The 13,998-nt window shown below is 42.1% G+C and overlaps 1 protein-coding gene across 2 annotated transcripts in view; it reads left to right on the top strand.

Moving 5' to 3' along the window:
* Positions 1–12,787, top strand: part of LOC111153607 (nicotinamide riboside kinase 1) — a 23,962-nt gene extending 11,175 nt beyond the window's left edge. The window contains exons 4-8 of one of the 2 annotated variants that reach the window (XM_022512731.1): positions 3,731–3,878; positions 3,957–4,028; positions 4,654–4,760; positions 7,345–7,428; positions 12,416–12,787. In XM_022512731.1, the coding sequence (XP_022368439.1) occupies positions 3,731–3,878; positions 3,957–4,028; positions 4,654–4,760; positions 7,345–7,428; positions 12,416–12,435 (431 nt within the window). In that variant the 3' untranslated portion in view covers positions 12,436–12,787. Of the gene's footprint in view, positions 1–3,730; positions 3,879–3,956; positions 4,029–4,653; positions 4,761–7,344; positions 7,869–12,415 lie in introns of those variants that run through there. The other variant, XM_022512732.1, reaches the window with a different exon arrangement.
* Positions 12,788–13,998: the final 1,211 nt, after the last annotated feature.

The raw sequence follows: 13,998 nt of genomic DNA, 5'->3' as shown, positions 1-13,998 counted from the left end.
AGGGGCGCCTGGGTGGCTCAGTGGGTTAAGCCGCTGCCTTCGGCTCAGGTCGTGATCTCAGGGTCCTGGGATCGAGTCCCGCATCGGGCTCTCTGCTCAGCGGGGAGCCTGCTTCCCTCTCTCTCTCTCTCTCTCTCTGCCTGCCTCTCTGTCTACTTGTGATCTCTCTCTCTCTCTGTCAAATAAATAAATAAATAAATCTTTAAAAAAAAAAAAATCAGTAACCAAAGAGTAAGTAGAAAATTCCTGTTTGGAGATTAATCAGTACCCTTTTTTTCCTGGAAAATTTTATTTATTTATTTTTTATTATTTTTTTATTTTTTTTTTAAAGATTTTATTTTTATTTATTTGACAGAGAAAGATCACAAGTATGGAGAGAAGCAAGCAGAGGGGGAGGGGGAAGCAGGCCCCCTGCTGAGCAGAGAGCCTGATGTGGGACTCGATCCCAGGACTCTTGGGATCATGACCTGAGTGAAGGCAGAGGCTTAACCCACTGAGCCACCCAGGTGCCCCTTTTTTCTGGAAAAATTTAAACATACACAAAAGTAGGCAGAAAAGTGTAATGAGCTCTCATGAATTTCTCATCCAGCTTTTAAAATGATGTGCTCTTGACCTATTTACATTTCATTTATGCCCTTAGCCACTCTCTCCTTCTATATTTTTTGAGGTAAATTCCAGATGTCATCACGTTTCTTCTGAAGCAAAGCACTTCTGTATATCCTGTGGGTTAGAGAATGAATCACGGTGAAAATTAGAAGATACTTTTAACTAAACGGTAATGAAAACATATTAGAATTAATGGTAGTTCTGGTTCCAACTAAGATGGATTGGCCCCATTCCTTACTCTTGCTCCCTCTTATAATTGAAAACCTTGGATGGAGCACAGCAAACAAAGGGAGACACAAAGATGAAAAGAAAACAGACTGGCTAGGCCTTTGGGACTTGAGGAATGATGTGGCTGTGATGCTCTAGGTTTTCTTCTCACCTGTCATATATCCAGGAAGGAGTGCTGAAGGGGTGTGGAACATGATATCATCAATGTACAGACAAAAAAATCCCCGAGAAGACTGTTCCCTGGAGTCAAAGGATCAGGAAGAGAGTGGCACACCAAACAGAAAATCATCTTGATAATATCCAACTTACTGTAGCCAAACACAAAAAGGAAAACCATCCTCCTTTCATGGCGTCAGCAGGGCCAGGTGGGGAGCAAGACTTCTGGACCCACGTGGCACCAGCCAGGCAGGGAACCCCACAGTGATCCTATCAGTAGAGCCAGATGGCGAACTGAATTTCCACACCCGTCTAGCAGCAGCGGCAGAATGAGGCAGTATGAGGTGGTACTAGTTGACTCTCCACTCTCCTCACCCAGAGAGCATCAGCTGCTGGCAGTCCCCACCAAGTGAAGCCACACCAACATTCCACCTGTCTCTTCCTCCTCCCGTGACAACCTCCCCCTCCATGTTGGTGGGGCTCAGCAGGGGGGTGACCGTCCACGCCCTCGTGGACATGCGTACTACAGCTAAGCAGGGTAACTGCCTATAAAAAAGAAGATTAAATGAGATCCAGAGCCTCATAACATGATACCTCAACTATCTAGGACGAGACTGAAAGTCACTTGTCATACGAAGAACCAGGCAACTCTCAACTTAAGTGAGGAAAGACAATCAACAGACACCAACTCTGTGACAACAGAGATGTTGGAATTATCTGACAAGGATTATAAAAGCAGCATTCATAAAAAGGCTTCCATGAGTGATGGTGAATATTGTTGAATCTAGTAAAAAGTTAGAAAACCTCAGTAAAGAAATAGAAGATGTAAAAAGAACCAAATAGAAATTTTTAAATTGACAACATACAGTTACCGAAATTTTAAAACTCACCAGAGGGACTTAACGGCGGGATAAATGTGATAGAGGAAAGAATCTGTGAAATTTGAGGACAGAACAATAGAAATTACTCTATCTGAACAACAGAAAGACTGAAAAAAAGTTAAGAGAAATATGGGACAATAACAAAAGCTGTTACATTTATATCATTGGACCCTCAGAAAGGAGAAAAGTAAATGGGGACACCTGGGTGGCTCAGTCCATTAAGCATCTGCCTTCAGCTTGGGTCACGATCCCAGGGCTCAGGGATGGAGTCCCACATCAGCCTCCTTGCTCAGTTGGAAGCCTGCTTCTCCCTCTGCCTACTGCTCCCTCTGCTTGTGCTCTATCTCTCTGTCTCTCTGACAAATAAAATCTTAAAAAATAAAAATAAAAAAAAGTAAATGTGTGTAAAACATTGCAAACTTGGCATAAGACATAAACTTACAAATTCAAGAATCTGACTGATCCCCAAACAGATTAAACAAGACTGACCAAGAAAAAAAAGAGCAGGCACAAGTTACAGATATCAAGAACAAAAAAGGTAATACCACTACAGATCCAACAGACATTGAAAGAGTATATTATGAACAATCAGTGCAACTAAATTAGAAAACTTTAATGAAATTGACAATTTCCTAGAAGAACACCAACTTACCAAAACTAACACCAGATCAAAGAGAAAATCCTAATAGTCCTATGTCTACTGAGTAAGTTAATTCATAATTTATAAACTTTCCACTAAAAAGACTTTAAGTCCAGATGGCTCAATACAGTAGTTCTGGAGTAAGGCTCAGAAATTATAATTCTTTTTTTTTTTAAGATTCTATTCATTTATTTGACAGAGAATAGCAAGAGTGGGAACACAAACAGAGAGTGGGAGAAGGAGAAGCAGGCTTCCCGCTGAGCAAGGAGTCCAATGCGGGGCTTGAATGCAGGACCCTGGGATCAGGTCCTGAGCCGAAGGGCAGACACTTAACAACTAAGCCACCCAGGCACCCAGAAATTGTAATTCTGGTAAATTCCCAGGTGATAGTAACGCTGCTGGTCTAGGTCCTACACTTTGAGAATCGGTATTTTGGAATAATTTTCTAGAACTGTAATTGCAAGCTCAAAAAGTATGTACATTTTAGAGTTTAAAAAGGACATATTTGTGTCCTTTATAAAATTTTAATGATTTTTCTCTTATTTACTTGTAAGAGCCGTTTATATATTAAAGATATTAGCTCTTGGGGTGCCTGAGTGGCTCAGTTGGTTAAGCGCCTGACTCTTGGTTTTGGCTCAGGCGACGATCTTGCAGTCTTGGGATGGAGCCCATGTCGGGCTCCATGCTCAGTGCTGAGTCGGCTTCAGATTCTTTCTCTCTTCCCCTCTACCCCTCTTGCTTGTGCTCTCTGGTTCTCTCTCTCAAATAAATAAATCTTTTTTTTTTTTTTTAAGAGAAATTTTTTTTAGCTCTTTGTGAAATACATTGTGGATATTTTCCCCAGTGTGTCACTTATCTTTCTAACTAATTTATAGATACTTTGTCATCCAAAAATATTGAACTTTTATATAGTCAGGAGGGAACAGACATCTTAAGTAAAGCAATATTGGCCATGAGTTTATGATTGTCGAAGCTGGTAGTGCGAACATGGGAATTCATTGTACCCTGCTCTCTACTTTTATATATAGATTTGAAATGTTCCATATTAGAAATGTTTCAAACATACCAATTTGTCTAAAATATTTATTCCATATTTTGAAGGGTAAGTAAAATAGCGTTATTCTATATATTTTTAGAGCCCTGGATATACTCATCATAGAAAGCCACATCATAAACCTTTTGTTATATTGACTTCATATTCTTGTATGTTTGTTTGAAGTGCTTGAAGCGCTTAACATGGAAGAAATGATGTCCGCCATTTCCCGCTGGATGGAAAGCCCAAGACACTCACCGGTATCAACAGACTCCAGAAGCACCGAGGAAATTCCCATATTAATCATTGAAGGCTTCCTTCTCTTTAATTATAAGTAAGTGTCCTCAACCTAATACTGACTCAGAATAAATGGGGGGGGGAACCTTGTGAACTAAAGATGCTGTGATTTTAGGCCCCTTGACGCTCTGTGGAACAGAAGCTACTTTCTGACAATTCCTTATGAAGAGTGTAAGAGGAGGAGGAGGTGAGTGTTGAAATCAGCTTTGTGGATCCTAATTCAGAAGACAGTTCACACAGGGGTGCAAATCACAGCATAGGGTGTAGGGCCAGTAGTATTTGTAACAACACAGTGTGGTGACAGAGGGTAGTGGCTACACTCACGGTGAGCATAGCCTAACATATAGAGAAGTTGAATCTCTATGCTGTACCATCAAAACTAAAGTGACGTTGTGTGTCCACCATACTTCAATTAAAAATGAAAAATTTTTAAGTAAAAAAATATGTTGATTATGATTTTCCATTCATGAGCCATAACTCTGCTGCAGACACAAAGAACACCAATTAATTGAAAGCTTAACCCAACATAGCAAGTTCTCTGTCATTATTTATACTGACATTTGTCTCTTAATTCTCTACTGAAGGCAGGGGAGATAATCATGAATGATAGTGAATTATAAAAGTAATTCGTTTGGGTCAGAAAATTAAATCCATTTTGTTGTCTTTGTAACTAGTGTTGAATCTAAAATGTATACCCTTAATTCTGTTTAGAGTTAAGTCTCAGTGATTTTTCCCATTATCCTGACCATTATTATTTTACTTTTATCAATGTACATTTCTGTCCACATAAAGTTTCCTCTGTGTTTTGATAGTACAAGGGTCTACGAGCCCCCAGACGTCCCAGGGTACTTTGATGGCCACGTGTGGCCCATGTATCTGAAGCACAGACAAGAAATAGAGAACATCATGTGGGAGATTAGTAAGTACCTTTTCTTCCTCCGCAGAAGGCCTTCGCTTGTCATTGCTCAAAGTCCACAGGAGAAAGGATTTTTAGGAGGCGTTTTTCTCATGGATTACATTATAAAGGAACACTTTAAACCAGAATACTCCGGGCCCTTCCACAATGGACTGTCCTGGTTTCTGTTTCTCTCTCTAAGGCTCTTGTCAAAGCCTGTCAGCTTCTAGAGGGTCCTTCGTGAAACAGATATTAACTGAATGCCTTCTGTGTACAAGGCACTGCCCTGGTGATATTGAGGAAAATAAGACAAACCCAGCCACTACTCTTATGAGCCAACATTCTCTCAGGGAAACAGGCATTAGGGACACTAGCTGCATGAGCATGTCCTTTCTAGCTATGCTAAGTGCTGTGACACCAAGTTCCAGGGGGACTACAGGAGGCCCAGCAATCAGGGAAGGCTTCCTTGAGGAAGTCACTTAAACCACACTCTGAGGGGTTTAACTGGACAGAGGGAGGTAGGTTGGGTGGACAGCAAATCACCCCGAACAGTGCACAAAAAGGCCAGGGATAGGTAAGGAATGAATAGCATCTGAAAGAAGGTTGGTGTATTTTTGGTAGAGAACCAAGAGGAAGGAGTGATGCTGGAGACATAAGGAAGATCTAAACTCTACAAGGCCATAAGCCAGTTAAGGACTTCGGTCATTATCGTAGGAGAAATGGGAAGCCCTCCACAGAGAGGTTTTATTTTTTATTTTTTTTTTTTTTAAGATTTTATTTATTTATTTGTCAGAGAGAGAGAGAGGGAGAGAGAGCAAGCACAGGCAGACAGAATGGCAGGCAGAGGCAGAGGGAGAAGCAGGCTCCCTGATGAGCAAGGAGCCCGATGTGGGACTCGATCCCAGGACGTTGGGATCATGACCTGAGCCGAAGGCAGCTGCTTAACCAACTGAGCCACCCAGGCGTCCCCACAGAGAGGTTTTAAACAGGGACATGGTAAATAACAAATTATTGTGTTAGTGAGATTCCCCTAGCTATGTGAGCGTGGATGGGCAGGTGCTTAATAGAACAGAATGAGAGAAGAGATTTGGAGGGTACCCCTCTCTCCCTCTCCATCTAAGTTACCAATCTGGAGGTGCCAGACTGGCTCAGTCAGTGGAACATGCAAGTCTTGATCTCAGGGTTATGAGTTCAAGACTCGTGTTTGGTGGGGAGATTGCTTAAAATGAAACCTTAAAAAAAAAAAAAAAATGCTGGGCGCCTGGGTGGCTCAGTGGGTTAAAGCCTCTTCCTTCAGCTCAGGTCATAGTCTCAGGGTCCTGGGATCAAGCCCCGCATCAGGCTCTCTGCTTTCCGCCCCCCCCCCCCCCCCCCCCCCCCCCCTTGTGATCTCTCTGTCAAATAAATAAATAAAATCCAAAAAAAAAAAAAAATGCAGATCTAACCACACTCCCACTTTGCTTAAATACCTACAAAGAGTCTTCAACTTTTTGGGATAAAATCCAAACAGTCAGACTTCAAGGCCCCTAAAGACTAAGGCCTAGACAGCCTTGCTCTAAAATCTCATCTCTCTAGTGTCCCTGGCTCCCACATTCTAGCCCCTCCAAACTGTGCATCCCTTGCTGAACAAGCAAACTGATCTCTTACCACCAGTTTTCTGATTAAAGTGTTCTTTTCAGGGCGCCTGGGTGGCTCAGTGGGTTAAAGCCTCTGCCTTCGGCTTAGGTCATAATCCCAGGGTCCTGGGATCGAGCCCTGCATCAGGGCTCTCTGCTCGGCAGGGAGCCTGCTTCCTTCTCTCTCTCTTCCTGCCTCTCTGCCTGCTTGTGATCTCTGTCAAATAAATAAATTTTAAAAAAATAAAGTGCTCTTTTTTTCCTTTAACCTATATAACTTCCACTTTTTCTCCAAAATTACCTGTGCCAGTTTGGGTAAAAATGCATATCTCCTGGGCCTGAAGAACATGGCAGAGCCCAGACCCCTGCATGGTTCTTTCTACCCACAGGTCCTTTCCCCGTGCTTTAATAAAATCACCTTTTGCACCCCCCAAAAAAGCTCCACGAGGATCCTGATGCATAAGGCAGTTGGAGAACCAGCCCCTGGAATGATTGATTCCTCAGGGCTGCTAAAGGACCACATACCCAATGCCATTTAACTCTTTCTTTTTCAAAAAATAATTTTCACACCTGTTAACGTGCATTTCCCCTTATTAAACCAATTTTTCTTTACCTATTATTCCTGACTCTAATCTATTTCTGTCTTTAATGGCTATTAATTTCTTTTTAAGTGTCTAAGGTCCTGTATTCTTTATTTAAACCTGTGAATGTTCTCTTTTTTTGAGGGGGTAGTAGCAGAGCAAGAGGGAGAGGGAGAGTCTTAAGCAGGCTCCATGTCCAGCACAGAACCCGACGAGGGGCTCAGTCTCAGTACCTTGCAGTCATGACCTGAGCTGAATGAAATCTAGAGTCAGACGGTTAACCGACTGAACCACCCAGGCGCCCCTGAACCTGAACCTGTTAGTATTCTTAAGGGATGTCAGATGGCAGAGTAAGAATCCATGGCTAAGAGGCCCCCTGGCATTTGAACTGCTCTCCTTTCTCCTTCTCAGTTTACCTAGATGGAACCAAATCAGAAGAGGACCTCTTTTCACAAGTGTATGAAGAGCTAAAACAAGAACTAGCAAAGCAAAAGTGTAAGTGTTGTGGACGGTGAAGGAACAGCCAGGAAGAAGCGTTCATTGCACACCAAAGAGCGGCTTCCCAGAATGCTCCTGTAGGAGCGGTTGTATCCTTTCCCTCATTGCTTTGAAGACAATTTCAAATCAGAGACTCCGAATGGGTTTGAGGCCTTGATTATTTTGTTTATGAGGTTTTGTTTTTTGTTGTTGTTTTTTTTTTAAGGGTGAAAATGCCCACCCAATGTTACAGCCCTTAATGATGTTTATGTTATATAGTTTACATTTTCTAGTAGATAGCTGTCATTTCAGTGGGACTGTCATTATCCTTTGAGCAGAGTGAAAAGGCTAATGATCCCCTTTTAATATGTCTAGAGCTCCCCTTCTGCTTTAGTTCTCTTGAAGATTTCCCATGAACTTATTTTTCCCAGATACCTCAAAAATAAACACAGGATGTTAAAAATATATATATTTATGGAGTGTTTCTTTAAGGTTTTCATCTTAGATGACCCATTTTTCAAGTACCGGAACCCCTCCTCCATCTGGCTTGAATGGGAAGAAAGTACAGGGTAGCTGCGGCTTCAGGCTCAGCCGCACTGAGCAGCTCAATGTAGCCTTCAAGGCTCTGCCACAATTCCACTTTGCTCTTTGGGTTTCTTCTGGAGGCAGACTCTCTCCACCGACAGATACGATGGCTATAGGCAGCACCGGCCTCCCAGACGCAGCATCCCCAGTAGTGAAAGACAGTTCATCCTTTCTCTAGCTTTCCCAGGAGTTGATAGATGTCAGGGCTGAGTGTTGGGTTCCGAGGAGCTTGTATATAATTTTCACTACTTTAGCATTTGTTTAAGATTCTTTATTTTAAACACTTTTGTAAAAAGCCGTTCTGCATTTTAACCCAACGGGAGATTTTGATTGGTCCTGCTTGGGTCGCAGGGCTTGTGCTAACCTAATCACTTCGGCCAGGGAGATGGGATACTCTGATTGGCTAGGACTGGATCACGACTCATCTTGTCCTTGAACGCCTCTCCTAAGGCCTCCTGTTTAGCAGGAGAAATTCCCCAGAAGGAAAACAGCAGGAGGTAGAAACCAGGAGGAGGTTGGAAAAGCATGCTGGGAGAGCAAAACTATAGACCCAGCTGCTGTTTTGTTGTGTGTTTTTTTTTAAGAGTTTATTTATTTATTGGACAGTGAGAGAGGGAATACAAGCAGGGGGAGTGGGAGGGGGAAAAGCAGGCTTACTACCGAGCAGGGAGCCCAAGGTGAAGCTCCATCCCACGATCCTGGGATCATGACCTGAGCCAAAGGCAGACAGACACTTTAAGGACTGAGCCACCCAGACGCCCACCCCACCCCCCAGCTGCTGTTGTCTTCGAACTATTGCAACTAAAAGGGTTTTCACAGTTGACATGTGCAAAATGTAGTCATTCGCTCGTTGAAGAGGAGATAGTGTGAGTCCCAAGAAGCAACTCCCCTAGGCCAGATGTAATCATTTCTTAATAAGAATTAGATTTCCTGGGGCACCTGGGTGGCTCAGTGGGTTAAGCCTTTGCCTTCGGCTCAAGTCGTGATCTCGGACCTGGGTGATCGAGGCCGCATTGGGCTCTTGGCTCAGCAGGGAGCCTGCTTCCCCCTCTCTCTCTCTCTGCCTGCCTCTGTGCCTACTTGTGATCTCTCTGTGTGTCAAATAAATAAATAAAATCTTAAAAAAAAAAAAAAGAATTAGATTTCCCTTGTTCTCAGTAAATTCCTATGTTACAAGGGGACGGAGCCCAACCCGTGCACTGACCCTACACACTCCTGATTCCAGCATCAGCCCTTCATGTAGCCATTCCCATTTGGAGAAATTTCAGGACCATTTTAAAGTTTCTTGTAAGTGGAGCTTAGAGTCCTTGGCTGATACGCCTGTCCCCCCACCCCACCCTTATCGTCTGTTTCTTTGGTGAAACCCAGGGAAGCTTGGGGTGCCGACGTGAAGGGCTATAGAGTGTAGAGTGAAGAAAGGAGTCCAGCCTCCGAGCCAGAGCCACTTTGCTGAGAGTGGCTGGCTCCCTTTCTGACCCTGATGAGATACTTCAGGGTGTTTCAGCTGCTGGACACCCATGCCTTTCCATCCCTTGATAATGGCCAGCACTGAAGTCCATTTTTAAGTGGCTAAGTCATACTCTGGAGTTTGGCCTTGCGGCCCATCTACTGATAAAGATGAAAGGAGCCTTCACCAAGTAGCTCAGACTGCAGCTCGTTCCAGATCAAATGCCGGTCTTTCCCATCTGTTCCAAGACCCGAGAACAGCAGGTCTGTTTTGACAGACACTGAAACCCCATGAGGGAGTACATGTCCGTGTGCGGGCGGCAGCCCTCTCCCTGCTCACGTCCTAGAGGCTGCTGAGAAGTGTTCACCTGGGCCTTTTCAGTCTCTCTTGCTTAGGTTCTAGATATCAGATAAAGTTAAGTAGGAAAAAAAATCATAACAAATATTAGAAGAGACATAAAATCCAAAGCAGATCTGCTTTTCTTACCTCTTAAGATCTATATCAGCTTTTTTTTTTCCAGTTGCGTAAATAAGTTACAGTGTTATTTATAGTAACCCACCACCTTTCCCAGTTCTCACAACCTCGGTGCCTTGGCAGAGCTGCCTGGAGGGCTCCTCAGCATGGCCTGGTTTAACCCACATTCGGGGGCTGAGCAAGCAGGGAGGCCTTTCCTAGGTTTCCACGGACCACTCTGTGGGCTCCTCAGAACCTCTCCTAAACCTGCTGCACCAACTTCCCATTCTAAGCACATAAAATCGTAACTGTGATCAAGTCACAATAATGGGAGGGAAACAGAGATCGAATTTAATGATTAATGAAGCAAATGACCCAAGAGAGTAAGAACATAAAGTTATATGTTAAATTTAATCCTTACTTAAATTCAGTGTTTGGGGCAAGATTTAATCATGGCCTCTTCCTCACAAGGACAAGGCCGTCTAGCTACCAGAACTTTTAGACCCCTTTGGAGAATGTTTATTTTCATGGTGATAGCTTGCTTTCTGGCATGCTGGTTACATTTTCAAGGGAGTCTGACTCAGCCACGTATGCAAGATAGAAGCTGGCAAGTCTTGATGGGAGATTGGCTCCCACATGTAGAGAGGAAAAGGGGGAAAAATGTCTATTACCATCTCATTAGAAAAGCATATTCATTATGAAAAACTTTTAATATTAAAAAGAAAATAATCACTTGAATTCCCCCCAATCAGCAATGTTAACATCTTAGCGAGTACACAATCAGCATTTTTGCTGTTCACATCAGCCTCTTACGTGATTGCATGGTTAATCGCCATACACATTTCTTTTTTGCAATGTTTTTACACTAGTATTTAATACTTAAAGGAGCTTTATAGAGCTTATTATATAATGAAACTGAGTAAAACTAAACAGCTCTTCCAATTAAAGGAGTCAAGGCCGAGTTCTGTTTTGCTCATTAAGAATGAGTTACAAGACTTGGCATTGACATCTCAGTGCAGAAGAAAGAGGTCACATGTCTCCTTTCAAATCAAAGGAATAAGAAATTGCAAAATAGAACTTAATAAAAGGTGTTTATTTTTCTTTCAGCATTTTTCTACCTTGTATTTAAAATATAATGTCCAATTAAAAGTAATAGTATAATTATCTGATATAATAGCCAGAATTATCATAGGATTAATGACCCATTTCACAGCTGCTGAGTGTTTAGTACCTTTACAAGTTTTTCACATTGGCAAGTAACATGCTATAAAAATATTTACACATATCACTTGTTTTCTTCTCCTGAAATTATATTAAAAATTTTCAGAAGTGGGGTGTCTGGGTGGCTCAGTGGGTTAAAGCCTCTGCCTTCGGCTCAGGTCATGATCTCAGGGTCCTGGGATTGAGCCCCACATATGCTCTCTGCTCAGCAGGGAGCCTGCTTCCTCCTCTCTCTCTGCCTGCCTCTCTGCCTACTTGTGATCTCTGTCAAATAAATAAAATTAAAAAAAAAATTTTCAGAAGTCATGATCAAAGAGTATAATCATATCTATATGTATATACTTCAGAAATTAAATACTACACTAAAAAACTTTGTTTCTCCAACACTAACTCTATGATACGAATTCAATAGGTTTATCGTTGAGTTTCAAACCAAAGTCACCAAATGTCCAACTAGGCTTCCTTGGTTTAAGGAAAAAAGAGTAAAGGTACCCATGCTCTTTCCCCAGATCAAGGAAAATGCTCTAAAATAATAATTCTAGGGCACCTGGGTGGCTCAATGGGTTAAGCCGCTGCCTTCGGCTCAGGTCATGATCTCAGGGTCCTGGGATCGAGCCCCGTATCGGGCTCTCTGCTCAGTGGGGAGCCTGCTTCCTCCTCTCTCTCTCTGCCTGCCTCTCTGCCTACTTTGTGATCTCTGTCTGTCAAATAAATAAATAAAATCTTTAAAAAAATAAATAAAATAGGGCGCCTGGGTGGCTCAGTGGGTTAAGCTGCTGCCTTCGGCTCGGGTCATGATCTCAAGGTCCTGGGATCAAGTCCCGCATCAGGCTCTCTGCTCAGCAGGGAGCCTGCTTCCCTCTCTCTCTCTCTACCTGCCTCTCTGCCTACTTGTGATCTCTGTCTGTCAAATAAATAAATAAAATCTTAAAAAAAAATAAAATAAATAAAAAATAAATAAAATAAAATAAAACAATAATTCTACTACAACCAGCCACGCTTTGTGATAGTCTTCTCATTTTCAAACTATTTCATTCCTTAAAGCCAGCAAGTATTACACCAGTTGCAAACGATGTTAGATATCTGATACCTTAAGATAGACCTAAATTTAGTCTAAGGATTCAAAGAATGAGTTCTTTCAGCCTTTATTTAGTTCTTGATGGAAAAGCAGCATTTCTGGCTCCAGAATCCCTGTCATCTTAACAGTAGATTAAGATTCACTGTTGATAATGTGAAGATTTAATACCATGAGAATTGGAATTCTCTATTAATTTCTTTCTACTTGTGTTTGTTTCCAAGACTTGCAGGTAACAACATAAAGACGGAGTACGCGGAATCCTTCCTGGGATGAATTAGGAAACTCAAAGGAGTATATCTGAGAACCTTAACCAAGATTCAATAAGTGCTTTGGTCTGATAACAGCTGCTGGTTCGTTTGTTTGTGTTATCACACGTGGTTTCTCCGACATGTGGAACAGTAAATGGTTATCCACACACCACCAGACAGGAATTTACCTTCATGAGTTGTTCTTACTTCAAGAAATACGAAGAGATAGCATAGCTCACAATGAGTCAGTTCTTCCGGACCAATGATTGTCAAACTTTTCTGAATGGGACCCAGAGTACAAAATAAGATCCATCACAATCCAGTATTTATGTAATCTCTTGTGCTTGAATGTGGCTGTGTGTGTGTGTGTGTGTGTGTGTGTGTGTGTGTGTACACACACACCTATCAAGTATCACAAAGCATTTACCTTAGATTCAATGCACACTGATATTTTTCTATTTTTAAATTCATTTTAAATATTCTTTACCGTCTAATATCAATGCCTATTTCCTACAAATAAAGGCTTTAGTGGGAGTAGCAGTCACATTGAATAGATCAACAATTTACCTAGAGTGTCTTTCTTGTGTGTGTTTTGTTACTGTTTCTTAATTGTATGTAAAACCATTGGATCATTGTGTCACTTGTTTTGATACTTTGTTATAATAGGGAGTGGGGTTTTTTTGTTTGTTTGTTTTATTTTGTTTCTGTCAAACCCATGGTCTAAAGTCGCAGAAACCAGTTATGGTTACTTAAATATGTAGTACCTTTCACTGAAAGGAATAGACAGAAGATCTGAATTGTATAATGGGGGGGGGCCTCTTTCAATTCTGGAATTTAAATATCTACTGTACTGATCAACCTCTTATTTTTTAAGAGATTGCTCCCAATCCTCTCAGTCTTTACAAATAGACATATATTGTTACATTAACGTTAATTGATCTTTACAGACTCACTTGATCAGCTCTCGTTATTTCTGTATTTCTAACTAGCTTGTACTCAGTGGTAATTAAGGAGGGTGTTTTGATCATACACACTAAACAACAAGCAAACAACAACAACAACAAAAAAAAACCCTGAACCCAAGTGGCACTTCTTCCCCCTAACAGCTGTATGACTCTGATCAAATTATGGAAAGTCTTGATTGCGAACTATGGAAAGTCTCTATTTCCTCTTGGTAAGATGGGGATATCAACAGTACTTAGTATGGGTGTAGCGTTGAGTGAAGATCAAGTTCAAAATCCTTAATATGGCCTCCAAGTCACTGCCTGAACTAGCTTCTCTGTGCCTCTGTATTCTCGTTGCTCATCATTCAACCCATTGCTGTTCAGTACCGTGACCTCCACTCCTCAAACTTTCCAGAACCCTTCCTGCCTTGTGGTGGGCACACATGCTGTTCCTGGGGCTCAGAGCAAACTTCCACAACCCTCCCCTCCAATCAGCCTGCCCCCCTCCACCCTTCTTCAGAGTGCCCTGATGTCCTGCTTCAAGGAGAACTTCCCTCTGTAGATGCTGGCAAAGCCCCCTCCTTGTCCTTCAAAGCACTCATCACGCCTGGA

This window comes from Enhydra lutris, unplaced genomic scaffold (genome assembly GCF_002288905.1).
Source record: "Enhydra lutris kenyoni isolate GAN:26980312 unplaced genomic scaffold, ASM228890v2 scaffoldscaffold33, whole genome shotgun sequence".
In the NCBI taxonomy this organism is placed as follows: Eukaryota; Metazoa; Chordata; class Mammalia; order Carnivora; family Mustelidae; genus Enhydra; species Enhydra lutris.
Note: the sequence above shows the minus strand (reverse complement) of the source record. Positions and strands in the feature narration are given on the sequence as shown.